We start from the raw sequence: 16595 nt of genomic DNA on the forward strand, positions 1-16595 counted from the left end.
GTTAGCCAGCCGAACAAGCATAATTTTTTTACCACCAGGAAATCGGAGTAATTAAGGGGGAACAATTATCCCGGGTCGCAAACAAATTTTCTGCGGTCAGAATACTTACTGCGCTTTATGATTGGTTACTTCTATTATTCTTTGCTCACGTAATCATTATCGGGAAAACCTTCTTTTATGTTTTGAGACAGAAAGCTCTCACTCACCCAAGCAAACATGATGACACGTCCTTTATTTTTCAAGAGGGTAAGATGTGATCACATTCGCTTTATGCTTATTGGTTGATTTGAATTCGCGGTTTGCTCTGAAGAATTATTTTACATTAATTGGTGGGTTTGATTTTAGGGTTTTGCTGTGACACATTTGCTCGCGGCTAATCTTATGTGCGAGAGAAACTGATTTTAATATCCTCGAAGAAAGATAATTAGGCTAGCCTTTACTATAACACTTTTATTTCTATTTTTTGTAGCTATTAATCCATGTTTTGTTTTTGCTTTTTTTCATTTTTGTTCTACTACCTCTTGAGTGAATCTCAACATGTAGCAGTCGGCAAGATTTTTAAAATGACCACTTTTAATTTTTGTGTGTCTTTTATACAAACAAGAGCTTGGGCTCAACAACTTCAACTGGGCTTATCATATTATATTTAAAACAAACATTCCGTTCACTCTCCCTAATAACAAGTCCATCTACAAAATTTTTTTCCAGAGGTTAGTAATTTTTATTTCCTTTCTATAGTACACGAGGATAATAGTAAAATTCGTGCTGAGGTGACATCGCGTTATTATTATTTATCCATTGTTATTATTATTTTTTTATATTCAATAAGAAAAGGAGAAATGTAAATGACTATATACTTTTCGGTTTAAATGCGTATGCTTTAATGGCTTTTTATAAGCTGGTGTCAATGTTATTGCTGCTTACATGGCGTTCTAGTGGCGTCCTTTTGTTGACTGCGTGTATTTTTATTAAGATACCCAACTAAATGTACGTTTTTGCTTTGTATCCGAAAATAACGGTGTTACGTTTAAGACGAAGGTTTAACTTCAGATCCTCTCTGATCAGCTTTAATAGATTTAATAACTACCTACATACATTGACATTTTTCGCCGTCTTGTAAAAAACCCTGGGGAAGAGGGTACTACATACATTTTTTACATAACTTTTTTTCATTCTAGTTGAGTGCGTTTATATCTCAATCCCTGTTCCTTGGTCACATACTAAGTAACGCAACTAAAGTTTTTTTTTAGGTATTGAACAAATGCTATGTAGATCTTCTACAAAATACGAAGGATTACCTTACGGTAATGAGTTGCTTAGGGTAACAAAGATTTCAAAGTGATACAAGAATCTATAAAGAGCTGTTAAGAGTTTTATAAGAAACAGCAGTTGCCTTTTGTTATCCCCTGTTAAAGTCTAAAACCTTTTCAGATGTTAAAATAATATACGCCTTATTCAAATTCAGTTCTTATATTTAAATCTCATTCTAATACAGATCCATGTTTACCTGGCCTCGTTCATGTGCACAATATTTTGGACTAGCACTGTCGGTAAACTGCAATGAATAAAAAGTGGACCAGATTTCGATTCAAACTGGTAAGGTCTTGTTTATCATCTAAAATGGGTATGGAATTGCTTTGCGTTTTCAGTGAACACAAGTCAGTGGCCCGTGGATAAATCCACGGGTTCGCCTGTCTTTTATTTACCTAATTTCGCGTTATGGTACTGTGGCACCATTTTGCGAAGAGACAGACAGACGACGGCTATTATTAAAGAGACTAGTCGTTAGCCCGTGAAAAAATCAACGGGTTCGCCCGTCCTTTATGTATCGCATTTCGTGTTTGCGTAACAGGACGCGGCTTTCGCGGACACACAGACGACGGCTATTATTCAAAGGACTATATAGCTTAGATTAACTTATAAAGCAATAAGCAGTCTCACACTATTATCTAAATTTTTACGCATGCGTACAAAAATCTTAATAATCCAAGAAAGATAGTACAATTAAGTGTCATATAAAATTTCCGCTCAAACATCTGTCTAACAGCTCACAAAAGTCATATTATTATTACTGTTGTCACTAGAGAAATTATTTGATTACTTACCGGAGTTGTTGTAGACTGTAATGATGTTGGTGTTTTCTTTGGACCTTAACTTTTTTCACCTTTGTTAAGCAAACTAGAAAAGATTAGAACGAAAACACTTCAGAACCGTCTACCAGCTAATTTTAAGACCTGTTAAGGACTTTGAGATTTAGAAAAGGAAACCAAGTTGATATAAGCAACAATTTATCTCATTTATAGCTGCAAAGACCTAATCCTAACCGTCCGCTGGAACAATTAATAAATTAGTTATGACAAGTACAAAATGCGTGCGTTCTCATAGCGACTTGTTGGGGCAATCTCAACCTCGTTCCCAGGGTATTTTGCCTTGTTGATAGCGGCGAAAATTGTTGGCCACTCCGTAATAACGGCTCAGGGGCCACAAGACCCTGGGGACGAGGTTGGGGGAATCTCTTTGTGTAGAACTTTGTTATTGACTATTTCAGTACCAAATGGAAGGAAAACACAGACACCTATTGTGCATGCGCAGTAATAGCGCACGCAAAAAAAATGGCGTTCAATTTCTCATGAAACTAGATTTTTTCGCTACATTGTAGTGTCGCCGTTTCGGAGTAGTTTTCTTTTATATTAAGAGTACCATAAAGGACATTTTGTTAGAGCACGAGTGTAATACCAGGGGACAGGGGAAACAGATGTGTGTAATACCGTGCAGAATTGTCACGTAACTCGATTTCTTTCGACATTGATGTAGAGAGTGTCATTTCCGACGTTTCGGAAGTTTGTTTCTATATTCTGCAGTAATAGTGGGCATGTTGTCATAGCTCGGATGTTTGATGTGTTGGGGTGCGCATACAAGTAGAATCTACAGAAAGCATCATATTTGTAGTTTCTTTTGTTGTTGTCATGAAGATGTGAAAAAAATCCCTTTAAATGTTGTTGCTTTATTATAGTTTGGTCATTCGCAACTGTCCGTTTTGTTGTTGTTTTTACTGCTGTTGCTACTGCTTTTTAGTCGGCAAAGGAACAAAATCACCATAATGAACAAAATCAGATAACTCATCAATAGTAAACCATCTTACCTAAGTATTTTGCTGATAGTGTCATTAGTTTTATCAAATTTATCAAAAAATACAGACAGATGCAATTTTGCTTGATCCCTTTATCTCAACATAGCGCCGTTATAATTCTATGATAACATCTTTATATACTCCTTCGTAATCCATGTTCATACTAAGCCGTTGTTTACATTAACATACAGGGCCGACGATAGAACTTTTGAATTAGGGGCCAAAAAATCTTGGGTCCCAAAAATTTTAAACCCTCTATAGATGATCTCTCATTTAGACTTACAGAAGTAACAGCGCTGCAATTTCTCAAATAATTACGAACTTCACATCCTTAATAGAACACAATGTGTGGCGGAGCGGGAAAAAATCGAAACACCAAGTTTATGGAATGATACTTCTTATAAAACACACTTGTAGCTTTTCCCCAGGATTCTCTTTGAAGAAATTTCTTGCTGAGAATATCTAATCATATTGAAAAGATGTTCTGTTTTTATTCTGATGTATGTGGTGAAATACTTGTCTGGGAGAGTTTTAAAAACGATAAGTGTCGACTTGAAGTTTTGAAACATGTGTTGATTTTTGATTTTAATGGCGAATACAAATTCGTCGTCGCTAAGGTTAGGTTGCCTTATCGTGGTCATCGTAATCTCTAAGGGTTAAACGAAACAAGTTTTCTAGGTTTCACTTATTCATAAGATTCGTAAGACAATTTATTCCGTTCTCTTCAACAATGGCAGTTAAAAGATCGACATCGTCCCCAGTCTCTTATTTATTGACACGCCAAAGGCATACCTACCATGATGGAAAATAATTTATAAGTTCGTCACGAGGTGAAAAAATTGTCTTGAAATGACGTATGAATTTTTGTGAATTTTATTGATCTAGTAGACCAACCTCTTCCCCAAGCTTGTTTGTTTTTAATAGCACTTTATAATAATTCCGGCAAACAAGCACAACGCTTGCAGGTACCCCTAAATACACTTTTTATTGATGTTTTTCGCTTAAGGAAAGCGCTTTTTGGAGGGAAACTCTTAACAAAATAACCGAAAAAACAATATATCGAAAAAACATCTTCCAACAGAAATCAAAATTTCATTGATAATTACTTTTGATAACCATATTCGTAAAAAATGAAAAGGTGCTTTTTTAAATTGGCCTCTGCAGCGATTTTTCGTGCTTGCGAGCAAATTAAAGTTTATTGAGGATTTTCGTAGAGTGAATTTTCCACAATCTAGTAACTCTGTTTCATGTAATGCACGGGTCTTCCGAAGACTACTAGTGGCTTTGTGGTAGAGCGTTTGCCTGCAATGTAGAAAATCTCGGAATCAAATCCCGACCGAGACATGCCAAAGGCAACAAAGTGTGAAGTTCTGTTAACTTTCAGTATGAGAATAGGGTAAATATCTCAGACCGTTGTCTAGTTGGGCTGCTGTTGTGCTTGCACGCCTTTCATGGCTCAAAGCGGCGCTTTAAATGTACTAGGAACCGCTTTGCAGAACCCTCATCAGCGAAGGATCCATTAGGAACTGAAGAGGCTATCCTGTGTAAATAATAATAATAAAAGACGTAAAAAAAGAGAGCAGAAACAAACCCACAAAAACTTATGTAGTAATCGGTATGTAGTGGTTGGTAGAAAATATTGGTCACCGAGCCCAGATTTTGTCTTTCTTTGCCAACCTTTTTACCGCTAAGGTACACGGACTTTACCATCATATTATCAATCTCCAAGTGTTTGCTAATCCTGACCACAATTAAGTGATTAACTGCGATTAAAATATTTAAAAGTAACACGTGCGCTACCCCCGTGACATGAAAATCATCTTAATGCCTCGATCACGTTTTGCTAGCCTTTTACAAAGTATTGGATTAAGATTAAAAATTAAGATTTATCGAGAATCAAATGAACGTCATAATATAGGATTTGTCATTCACAAAGTGAGATCCGCCATGATGCTTTATTAGTAATGTTTGGATAATCGAGACAAATTTCAAAAAATTTGGTCACCGTAGTATTTTTGTTAGGTATTTAATATTTCAGGGTGGCCCCTGACATTTTCAGAAGTATCCCAGATGTCTTCTTGATGCTTTTTACAAAAGTACTTGCGTTTAACAAAAAAAGATTTAAATAAATAGTAAAAAAAAGTTTTCGTAATGACAAATTTTAACCCCCCCTCTTTGCATCTTTCTAGTAGATTCTAATCCAAGGAGTTTCCCAAACCATGACCACGCCATACTAAACGTACTTAACGCACATGGCACTATATTGGATGCAAGTGGCACTACATAGGATGCACATGGCACTACATAGGATGCATATGGCACTATATTGGATGCACATGGCACTATATTGGATGCACATGGCAATATATTGGATGCAAGTGGCACTACATAGCATGTTATGCCAATGCAAAAATTTGTTTTTCTGAGTGCAATGCAACAAGCATTTGCAGTCAATTCCTACGGATTGAATTATAAAATAGCCGCAATGCAACATGCAATTACAAAAGTAAAAACAACACAAAACTAGCTGTTAATATATACAATATAAGTCAAAACTTAAGAAAGTGCATAAAAAACTATGCATAAAATCAACGTTTTCTTACTTTTTTCTAAATATTCATTCTGAATTTTTCTTAAATTCATATACAATGTTAAGTAACTGCTCAGTTGCTGCCAAGCGTAACACAACATCAACAGCAACAACAAGAACAACATTTTTCTGTTGAAACTCCAGTCTTGTGCATTTCTTTGAATGACTTTAGAATCCACCATGTTTAATAAAACAGTGTTCTATAGCATGTTTGCTTTGAGCATTATTATATACCCGTATTTACTTTTCCACCACTACCCACCTACACCCCTTAAGCTTTCTAATCAGTGCTAACATAAGGAAAAGCTTGAAAAGATGCAAGTTTTTTGCCATCTTTTGTGTAGTGAAGATAACGAAAGCATTTGTCGCAGAAAAAACTTGGATCTTCAAACGCCATTTCATCGTTCTTTGTCATCCACCTAAAGATAATTAACCCAGGTTTTAGCAGATTTTACTTTTACCTGCAACTTCTGTTAAGTTTCCATGGTAGGATTTTCTCTAGACCAATGTGCTGAGAACTCATACCTTAATATACTAAATTACGTGGGTCAAAAACGAATTAAAGTTCACGGGTATTAATTTTCGCGGATGATCGTTTGCAAAACATTTCATGGGTGTTAATTTTAGCGAGTGGAAAAAATGTTGTTAAATATTATAGCGAAAGTTACGAATTTTACAACTGTGCAAAAATGTTGTAAAATGACCAGTTCAAAAAAATGACCAGTTCATACAAATTTTCTTATGCGAGCAAAATTTTCACGAAATAATGACTTTTCGTAATTTTTGTTGCCGAAATTAAATGGCTTTTTGAAGGATACTTGGCAGATACTTAATTTCACGAAAATCCGCAAAAATTATTACATGCTTAAATTAGTAGCATTAAGGTTATGCACTGGTAAAGTTTTTATAAAAAAAAATATCATCAAACGAATTGTGAATGCGTATACTTTATTAGGTGAATGTTGCAGATGGAACATCTTTTATGTCGAGGCAATAACACCAATGTCTTCAAGGGATAACTTTCTACTTTCTGTGGATCATCTTCTGAGATCAATCTAACGATAGTTAATAGAAACATAGCAGTCGCTAATATAACTCATTTAAAGGGCGTTCTCTGAATAATAATAAACAACTTCATTGCGCGTAAATGTAACAGTCTCGGGCGTTAATTTAAATTATCAGCCCCGTGTTTTTGTTGCATTCAAAAAATACGGGCTGATATTGGATTTCAGCCCGCTTCCAGGGTTGTAATGTTGTTATCGGCCCGCAAGCTACAATAGAATGTCTTCTGTTTTATTCGATCGAACATTCGGATTTTTTGTTTCTCGAAGACAAAAAACGAAACAAAAAAATCTGGCGAGAAACAACATTATAGCAGCAAAATGGCACAAGATCAGGACAAGAAAAAAGAATTTGATTTTGGTTTTTCTAAAAAAAGTATTCAAAAATAATTACTGTTACGGCTACTTACGAAAATTTTAAAGTAAAAAAAAAACTTTGCTTTAAAGATATTAAAATAAGTAATAATAGTAATAGCATTAACTTTATGGTCCATATTTTTACTTACTTCGCCCTTGGAGTGAAATTTTCAGCCCTCCACTTTCATTTACTCTCTCTGCTTCGCATCGGGCGTAAGTGATACTGTCGGGCTGAAAATTTCACTTCACGGGCGGTAAATAAAAATATCGCCCTCAAAATGAACGTTATTGTTATATTAACAGCAACGACAACAACAAAAATAACAAAAATCATTAGAACAGCAAAAGGCAACAGCAAAAGGCAAGGACGGGAATAGCTACCACTACAACAACATAAAAACAACAACAGCAAGGAGGACAAAAAAATCTATATTAACAACAAAAACGGCAAGGACGACGACGACGACGACGATGACGACGACAAGAACAACAAAAACAAAAACAACAACAATGGTGGGAAATACAACGACTACAACTACAATCTTAACAAAAGTCTGCACAACAACAACAACTAAAACAACAATGTCGACGGAATACAAAAACAATGTCGAGGGAATACAACGACTGCAGCAACATCATAAACGAAAGTCGGAACACCAATGGCGAGGACGATGACCACAACAACAACAACAACAACGACGACGACAACAACATACCTCATGTCATTAAAAACCATCAGATGCTCACAGTTACCTTGATGACAAAACAAATACGGGTAACCAAGTCGAAAATTCAGGTCTCTAAAAGTTTTATCCTGCATGTTTGTTGAATCAAACAATCCTAACCCGGGAACGGTATATCTTTCAGATTCTTTTGCCCATTCTTTAATAATTCTGAAAATAAAACATCCCTATTGTTAACGTTGTTATCCCTTAGCTGATTATACCAAATCAATATTGAAGCGCTTCTGATTTTTATAAAATATTTTTCTAACTTTTAATCGTTGAGATAATCTAAATCCCAAAATACAATTTCTGGGCAAATACAAGATCCTTGAGTCATTGAAGGCACTAAACGTAAGTCATTTCTTCAATTCCTACTGTTCTGAGAGAGAGAATTTGCTGCGATCACCAGGTTTTTAGCTGCGAGAACAAGGAAGCTGGACATTGTTTAGTTTATCGACCTACCTGCTATAATCACGATTTAACGGGTTTCTAGTGTCATTATAAAAACATTGTTCAACAAAAAAGAAGGAAGCATCACTGATTTCCTACGGAGAAGGAGGAAATTTAAATTATTAAATTCATTCTACAAAGTTGAAATGACAAGTCCTGTAGATGAATTTTCGCAAAAATACGCATTCGGGAAAAGTCACAATTGGCAACATTCGTGAATATGAAGGTATAAAATTTGTGGAAATAAGAAATACCATATACTACTTTTTTACAAAATTGCAAAAGTTAGTCTTCGCAAAATCACGATGTAATTATTTTAAGAGAATAAGACTTAGCGGAAATTTATCTCTTAAGATGCAACAGTGCAAAAATATCATTTGTCTTTGAAAGATTTAATAATCGAAATTTAATCCTCAGGATTGTGTGATGCAAGGAAGTAATATTCAGCTGTTTTCGCTTTTCTCGACCTTATTTCCAATCTTACATGATAGAAGCATCAAAATCAAAGTATTTTGGCATAAGAATCCTACCTTAGCAGTCTTGACTCCTTCCAAGCTTGGATTCGAACTGAATTCACCAAAAATAACTTTATCTGACTGACACGTTATAAGATCTCGCACTTCAGTTAATTTCTAAAAACGTTACGAAAACACAAATCAAACGTAAGTATAGTGATATTAAAGTTTCATTTAAATAAATTTTTTCATGTGAATACAATCAAGTCAGAAAGCCTAGATGATTGCCTATCTAGATGATTGCCTATTTAGATAATTGCCGATCCAGATGATTGTCTATCTAGATAATTGTCTACCTAGATGAATGACCATCTAAATTATTGCCTATCTGGATGACTGTCCTTCTAGACGATTGTCTATCTAGATGATTAACTATCTAGATGATTGTCTATCTAGGTGATTGCCTATACTTAGATGGTTGCCTATTTAGATGATTGTCTATCTGGATGATTGTCTATCTGGATGATTGTCTATCTGGATGATTGTCTATCTAGATGATTGTCTACCTAGATGATTGCCTATCTAGATGATTGCCTATCCAGATGATTGTCTATCTAGATAATTGCCTACCTAGATGAATGACCATCTAAATTATTGCCTATCTGGATGACTGTCCTTCTAGACGATTGTCTATCTAGATGATTACCTATCTAGATGATTGTCTATCTAGGTGATTGCCTATACTTAGATGGTTGCCTATTTAGATGATTGTCTATCTGGATGATTGTCTATCTAGATGATTGTCTATCTAGATAATTGTCTACCTAGATGATTGACTATCTAAATGATTGCCTTTTTGGATCATTGCCTTTCCAGATGATTGTCTATCTAGATGATTACCTATTTAGATGATTGCCTATCTAGGTGATTGCCTATATTTAGATGATTGCCTTTTGGGATGATTGTCAATCTAGAGGATTGCCTATCTAGATAATTGTCTACCTAGATGATTGACTATCTAGATGTTGTCTATTTAGATGACTACCTATCTAGATGATTTTCTATTTAGATGATTGTCTATCTATATGATTACCCATCTAGAAAATTGTCTATCCAGAGGATTGTCTACCTAGATGATTACCTGTCTAGATGATTGTCTATCTAGATGACTGCTGATCTGGATGACTGCCTGTCTAGATGATTACCTATCTACATGATTCGTAATCAAATACAATGCAGGCCATTTCGTAAGAATTTAGGCAGGCGTGCGGTAGATCACACGCCTCAAAATTCTGCGCGTGCGATCAAAAAAAATTTTTTTTACAAAAACATTTCCTTTACCCCTGTACACCGCACAGGGGCTGCTGTTTTGGCGTAAAGAACATACAAAGTGCAAGTTCCATCAATGTACGGCAAGGAATTTCAACTCGAATACGAAGAAGTCGTAAGCAGACTCGTTAATTAAACTTTGTTATTACTTGTGGGGCAAACAGATATTTAAATTAAATTAAATTACGGAAAGTCGAACGACCGCTAATAATAATATTTAATAAACCTTCGATGAATCATAAAAATTATTATCTAAAAGAATATTTCGTTATTAAAGAAGTTTTTTTTTCTTATTAATGATATTATCTTTTAGTTATTTTAACTTAAATAATGCTGAATTTCATTTAAATTCTTCAGAAGGCGACCTTACAAAGATTAAAATACTGTTGCATTTTTTTATAAAATCATTAAAATAAAACTCGCAAAGCCTTAATATAGCCTGGTAGCTGGTAAATGGTAGCAATTAAATTGTGCGATATATTGTGAGTTCAGTAAAAGAATGATTGTTTATTTTTAGAGTTCAGTAAAAGAATGATCGTTTATTTTTAAGGTTTATTTAACAAATGTTCTTTGTTATAAATACAATAATTTTTAATTACAGCAACGTTTTGCGCGTGCGATGAATCGCACGCCTAAACAAATCTGCACGTGTGTGGGGGCGTACGCGTACGATTGCACACCTCTCACGAAATGGCCTGCAATGTAGGTGTTAATCATAAAGGCTCGCCACCTTACTCAAGAAAATTAACGAGGCATAAAATTAACGCGAAATTTCAAAATTATGCTAATTTTTTGCCTCGTTAATTTTCTGAATAAGATGATTTAATTAGTATCACAGACAAAATTAATAAACCGCCTACCAAAATTTTCCTTTCCCCACTCAAACGTTGTCTCAGGATGCCCAAAATAGACCCGGTTTATTTAAATAACTTGCACCGTATAAAATTGGCATATAAGAAAGAGACATTCCCTGGCTTTTTATCAGCAATTTTTGACACAATATCAATTTTTTTTGTAGGATGTTTCATTATATTTTGTCCACGACTGTACTGTTGAAATCTAAATCGAAGAGCCTCTAACAAAATAGATAGGCAATAGATGTTTAAGGAAGTGTTGTGTTGATTTATGTTCTACTTTAAAACCAACTATATATTTTCAATACCTGATCTGGAAGTACTTTGAATTCCATATGAACTTTTCTCTAAAGAAAAATTGTGAAGACCAATTTTAACGCATACAAATTCATACATGTATATAATATACATTATACTTTGCAGCAACTCGGTCAGAGCAATTGTCATACCAGGTGGATAGATACCGTTTATATAATGTTCGAAATGTCAGCTGTACCCTTACTACTCAGTGTTAAATAGAAGTCCTTTCATAGCCAATTTGACAAAAAACAAAACAAAAAAAAGATTTATACGATCTGCAGGAAAAAAATTTTTGGAAAAACAAAATCAAGATTTTCTAAATGAAACCAAGATAGGTCTTTTCCTGCAATGTTGCTGCATTATTACTCTATTACTACAACTAGCGCTAAACATATCTAACAAATATACACACCTTTTCAGGATGAAATATAGAGACCGTCAACAAAACTTCACCACTGGGTACTAGTTCGTCCTCTTCGCTGATTTCTTCCATAAAAGGCTAAATTATGAGACAAAACAGTTTTTAAATGTTCTGTAAAAAAACCTGTTAATGTATATGTAGCTTCGGACAGCATTTTTTTTAATGTGTATTGGAATGGTGAGCACACAGTATCGCTATCACAATCTTCGTTTTTTTCAAGGAAATTGTGACCAAAAACAAAAAAACCTTAATACTAGCCAAAAACACAATCTCAGTTTAAAAAAATATTTGTAATGTTATATTTTCATGTTGGTTGCCCATGAAACCAGGATCTAAAGGAGGGGAGGAAATAGAAATAAATTAATAACATTTTTCTCCACAGAGGATAGTCTTTTAAGTACCAGCTTGTAGTAGGGACGCGATAAATGCGATAATGTTAAGAACATAAATGCTGAATGGTATAGTATACTTTCAAACAGGAATTTAAAGTGCTTGTTTTACTGACACAAATTAAAGGAATCATTTATTACGAGAGCCTTTTGCAAGTAGGTAAAAGATCATTTTTTCAGCCTTGCTTTAAATAAGCCTTGTTTGGATGGAGTGCCTTTTTTTTATAGAATGGATTTAAATTACTGACGTTTCTACTTTAGACAAGATTGGGAATGGCAAAAACCTAATTTTTTGTCAGCCTCTTACTGCTTTGCTTTTTGACGACATTTGGCACACTTTATAAAAAGCATGCGTAACAAGATTTTTTAGGCCAAAATTTGACACAGTAAAAACATATTGAAAATGATGATAAAAATGTTGATTTTGTGTCACGCAAAAATGCAATTTTAGACCAAATAACACTAGGTCAGGATTTAAAGATTTTTTTCTGTACCTACAAAATTGCATCAATTTTTTCACAATTTCATTTTCATGCAAGCCATGACTTTTTAAGATGCGTTTAAGACTTCTCGTTTAGGTTCAAAAGAGTTCAACATTACCATACAAACATTAGATATACACTAGTCAGTGGCCCATGGAAAATTCACGGCTTTGTCCGTTTTTTTTATACACAGCGTGCCTCTCACTTCTTGCAGTACCATTTTGCGTGACAGACAGACGTAGACGGGTATTATAATTTTGATAACAATTACATAACTGACCTCAGGGAATGTAGGGACATATGCCAATTCTTCAACTTTTGTTTTGCCCATTTTAACTTGCCTAAAAATATACCTTTACTATAAAATCAAACTATTTTAGACCAAAACACTTACAGACAAAACATCCCGAAATTTTATTTTGAGACATCACCTTAACTGGTATTGCAATGAAGAAAACTTTGTTTGTTTGATTTCTTTGCCAGTAAAAGATTCTTCACAAAATTCAGTTAGATGATACTAGAAAAAAACTCAGCTTTATCTAAGCCCTTAAATGAGTTGCCTGGTAATTGTCGTTTTGAATGATGATGAAACAAACCACCTTACTGCTACAACCATAAAACATGCAACGTCCAACATCAAATGTCAATTTTACTAATTAGTGTATTTTTCCCATATACTTAGCAAACAAAATTTGTAAAGTTGTCTTTATACATATTTTACTGGAACCAACACTTTGCATAAATGGACAAGGGTAATAAGAGCATTTCACAAAAAGGCACAAAAATCCATGAAACGGCAAAATTTAAATTTTCATGAAAATTTATTCCATTAAAGCAGCTGACAATAAAATACTATATGAAATTATGCAGGTTTTGGAAAATATTACAATGTTAGATACATACTTTACAGTTTGTAGTTTGTTATCATCTGGAAAATCCTTAAACACATGCCGTTGATTGAAATCGAATTGATCTTCATAGTCACACTAAAAGGTAGAATGTTCTTTATATAAATAAAAACTAGTAAAAGGTTCTAGTAAATAAAATTGGATTTCATAACACAACTACACATAAAGTTTATGTTCTGGAGAAATATAGACTAACAAACTTTTTTCTATGTAGAATTATTACGACAGTAACTTATCTGCAATGTTTTTATCGAACTATATCAGGCTTTGGCTATGAACTAATAAAATGGAGCTTAAGTTGATCTTCTAAACTGAGCTGTAAGTCCATAGTCAATAAAGTTAAATAAACAGAGTTAGTTGGGAACTATCCTTTGCTCTCTCAGTAATTCAGCTTATGTTTCAAAAGCTCAGCTTTTTCATGCCGTCAAAAAATGCCAATGTAACATGATATTAGCCTTCTGCTTAGTTAACACAACAGCATATTTGTCAACAATTGTCAAGTGCAAAGTCAACGAAGTATCTTGCACAAGTTTTACACTTAAAGTTCATAAACTTTATTGAAGTCTTAAATTTTTACTTAAAAATTTACAGATAACAAAATCATGCTTGATACCACCAGAATTTTCCATTGAAAAGAGTTTTGTGACCTTCTTTCAATCTGATCTAGACTAAGTTTGTATAGTTCTAAACTCAAATTCTTTAGCACCAAGTATTTCTTTATTACCTTTTGCCAACTCTTTTTTAAACTACCTCTGGGCTTCCTCCCAGGAACTCTCAAGTCTCTATTTGGCATCAATTCAAAAATTCTGCAGCTTTTTGAAATCAAAATTTTCTTACTGCATAGATTTTCGACAATAAATTAGTTACATATGTAGCAGGAATTTACAGGTCCAAACCAGCAAAGGTGGCCTATATTAATAATTTATTAATTTCAATCGTCAATAATAGAACTAGCAGTTGTTACGAAATCATGAAATAATCCCTAGACAGCGTTTTTTTGAAAAGTGAGGTTTGATCACAAATACTAAATTATTTAATTATCCTTTTGATGAAATATGCAAGTTTATGAGAAGTGGACTGGTGCAGCATATATCTAAAAACACTGCTTAGCATATTTTACTTAAAGTTCTAAAACCTAATAATCCAGTCAGTATGGCTTCGAGTTAAAGGGTACCTCAAGTCTCTATAATGATAGCCATATTTTGTCTGTCTGTCAGTCCACAAGAAAAGTGTCGTGTAATGGGAAAACAAAATAGCGTGTAATTTAAAGACAGACGACCCACACCCCTGGGGATTTTTCCACATGGAACGACTAGTAAAAATAATATTAGCTAGAACGATGAACAATACTGTTTTAGCAAACATAATAATATTTTTTGTTTCATTTGCTAATTATTTGAGGACTGGTCAGAACAATTTTCAACTTACACCATTCTTGAGCTTCCTTTTCAAGCTCCTTCCTTGCCGGCATGTTGAATATGATACAAAATGATTATATCAGCACTTTCTACAATTATTTTTACTTTAATGTTACTTTAGATGTTAAAGAAACAACTGACTGTAAGGCCAATTCTATGAATAATGTGGGTGTATTTCTTGTTGCACCCATTCTTACTCAAATCCACTGAGTTGCTCACACAGAGACGAGTGTGTGGGCAGAACATCCATTATCTCCAACAACCATAAAAAAGATAAAATAAATGGTAGTGGGTGAGGGGGAAACAATCATGAGCTAAACTAAGTTGACAACCTCATTCCCAAAGGTCCTTTTTTCTTTCTGATCTTGGGCGGTATGAAGACTCAGGGGAAGCTAGACACTAAACATTTTTACCACATTAAACTTAAATTATACTCCACATACCGTTCTTATACCTTATATGTCTAATTTGATCACATACAACATATTCTGCCCTAACATTAACATACATATACACTGGAGACTTTTCAAGCAATTTTCAATTTCAGTGTGTTTTATGAAGAAAACTTTTTGCCAAAATATAAGTTGAATTAACGCAAAAGTATAAAACAAAATTAAAATAATTTTCAGAAAATAATGTTACAAACATAAAACATATAAGAAAAAATCGTCAAATGAGTAAGAAAATCATACCACCACCAGAGAAGATAAGTTTCTTGAGTCCTTAACTTTTTTGTAAAAATAAATTTTTTGTTTTTTCAATTTAAGCCTCTAAATCGCAAAAATCAGTTCTGGAAAAAACTTTTTTGCAGAAATTTTCTCTCTTCAATATATACAATTTGTTAAAACTTTAACTGCCAATTTTAACTTTTGCAGAAATTTCCTCTCTTTATAATAATGAATGCAGTCTTCAATACATCTCTAAAAGTCTGCACATCATTGTAACAGGGTAAATAAACAAACTAAAAATTTTCAGATATGTGTATTCATCAATAAATAAACACAATTACCTTTTTTCCAAATAATTTACGATTTCAAAAAGTTCAGGGCTTTTAAAATAGTCATTTAATTACTTTTTCTTATAATTTTTACGATTTCCCTGGTGTGGGAATCTCATGATGACATCACATAGATAAAATGTGATAAATTGTGTTTTTTCCTAGTGTTATTTTTATTTCATAATATCTACCAAAAAGCAACTTATCAGGCAAAAGAAAATTTGACTATTCTCAAACTAAAGAGCTCGACTTATTTTTGCTTAGGAGGTAACCTTTAACAACCTCTACTTACCTTTAAATTATCAATGCTGCACACCTCCTCCAGTTCCAAAACTGTCTGCAAATCAGTTTTAAGTGTTTCTGCAAGTTTTTCTTTGTCTATTTGCCATTGACTTTTATCATTTCTTCTTACCTCCATGTCTTCAAAATCAATGTTCAAAACACATTGCTCTTTAAATATATCAATATTCATCAATGGAGACGTAAATAAATACGCCTCATTGACTGGACAATATTTATAAGCTTCCATGTTATACTAAAAGAAATAAATAAATAAGATTCAACTTCAAGACTATGTCATAAAAATGGGACAACTTCAGAAAATGTCAACACAATGAACTATTGGGTGTATATATAGATTTTGAACATTAAACAGTTTTTTTAAAAGAATGAATTTTTTTCTAGTAAGAACATTAAAGTGCAAAACAGTAGCAAATGTCTTAGAGGTCC

General features: G+C 33.7%; 1 protein-coding gene across 1 annotated transcript; it reads right to left on the minus strand.

Annotated features, from left to right (window-relative positions):
- Positions 1-5618: 5618 nt before the first annotated feature.
- Positions 5619-16595, minus strand: LOC130639316 (snRNA-activating protein complex subunit 3-like). The gene is made up of 10 exons (XM_057447066.1): positions 16159-16595; positions 13447-13529; positions 12824-12884; positions 11664-11750; positions 11260-11298; positions 8844-8945; positions 8326-8408; positions 7855-8031; positions 6668-6775; positions 5619-6139 (listed from the first exon to the last, which is right to left on the minus strand). The coding sequence occupies exons 1-10, from the start codon at positions 16393-16395 to the stop codon at positions 6001-6003; spliced, it is 1116 nt and encodes a 371-aa protein (XP_057303049.1). The 5' UTR covers positions 16396-16595; the 3' UTR covers positions 5619-6000.

The sequence above is a fragment of the Hydractinia symbiolongicarpus genome, chromosome 1, assembly GCF_029227915.1.
Source record: "Hydractinia symbiolongicarpus strain clone_291-10 chromosome 1, HSymV2.1, whole genome shotgun sequence".
In the NCBI taxonomy this organism is placed as follows: Eukaryota; Metazoa; Cnidaria; class Hydrozoa; order Anthoathecata; family Hydractiniidae; genus Hydractinia; species Hydractinia symbiolongicarpus.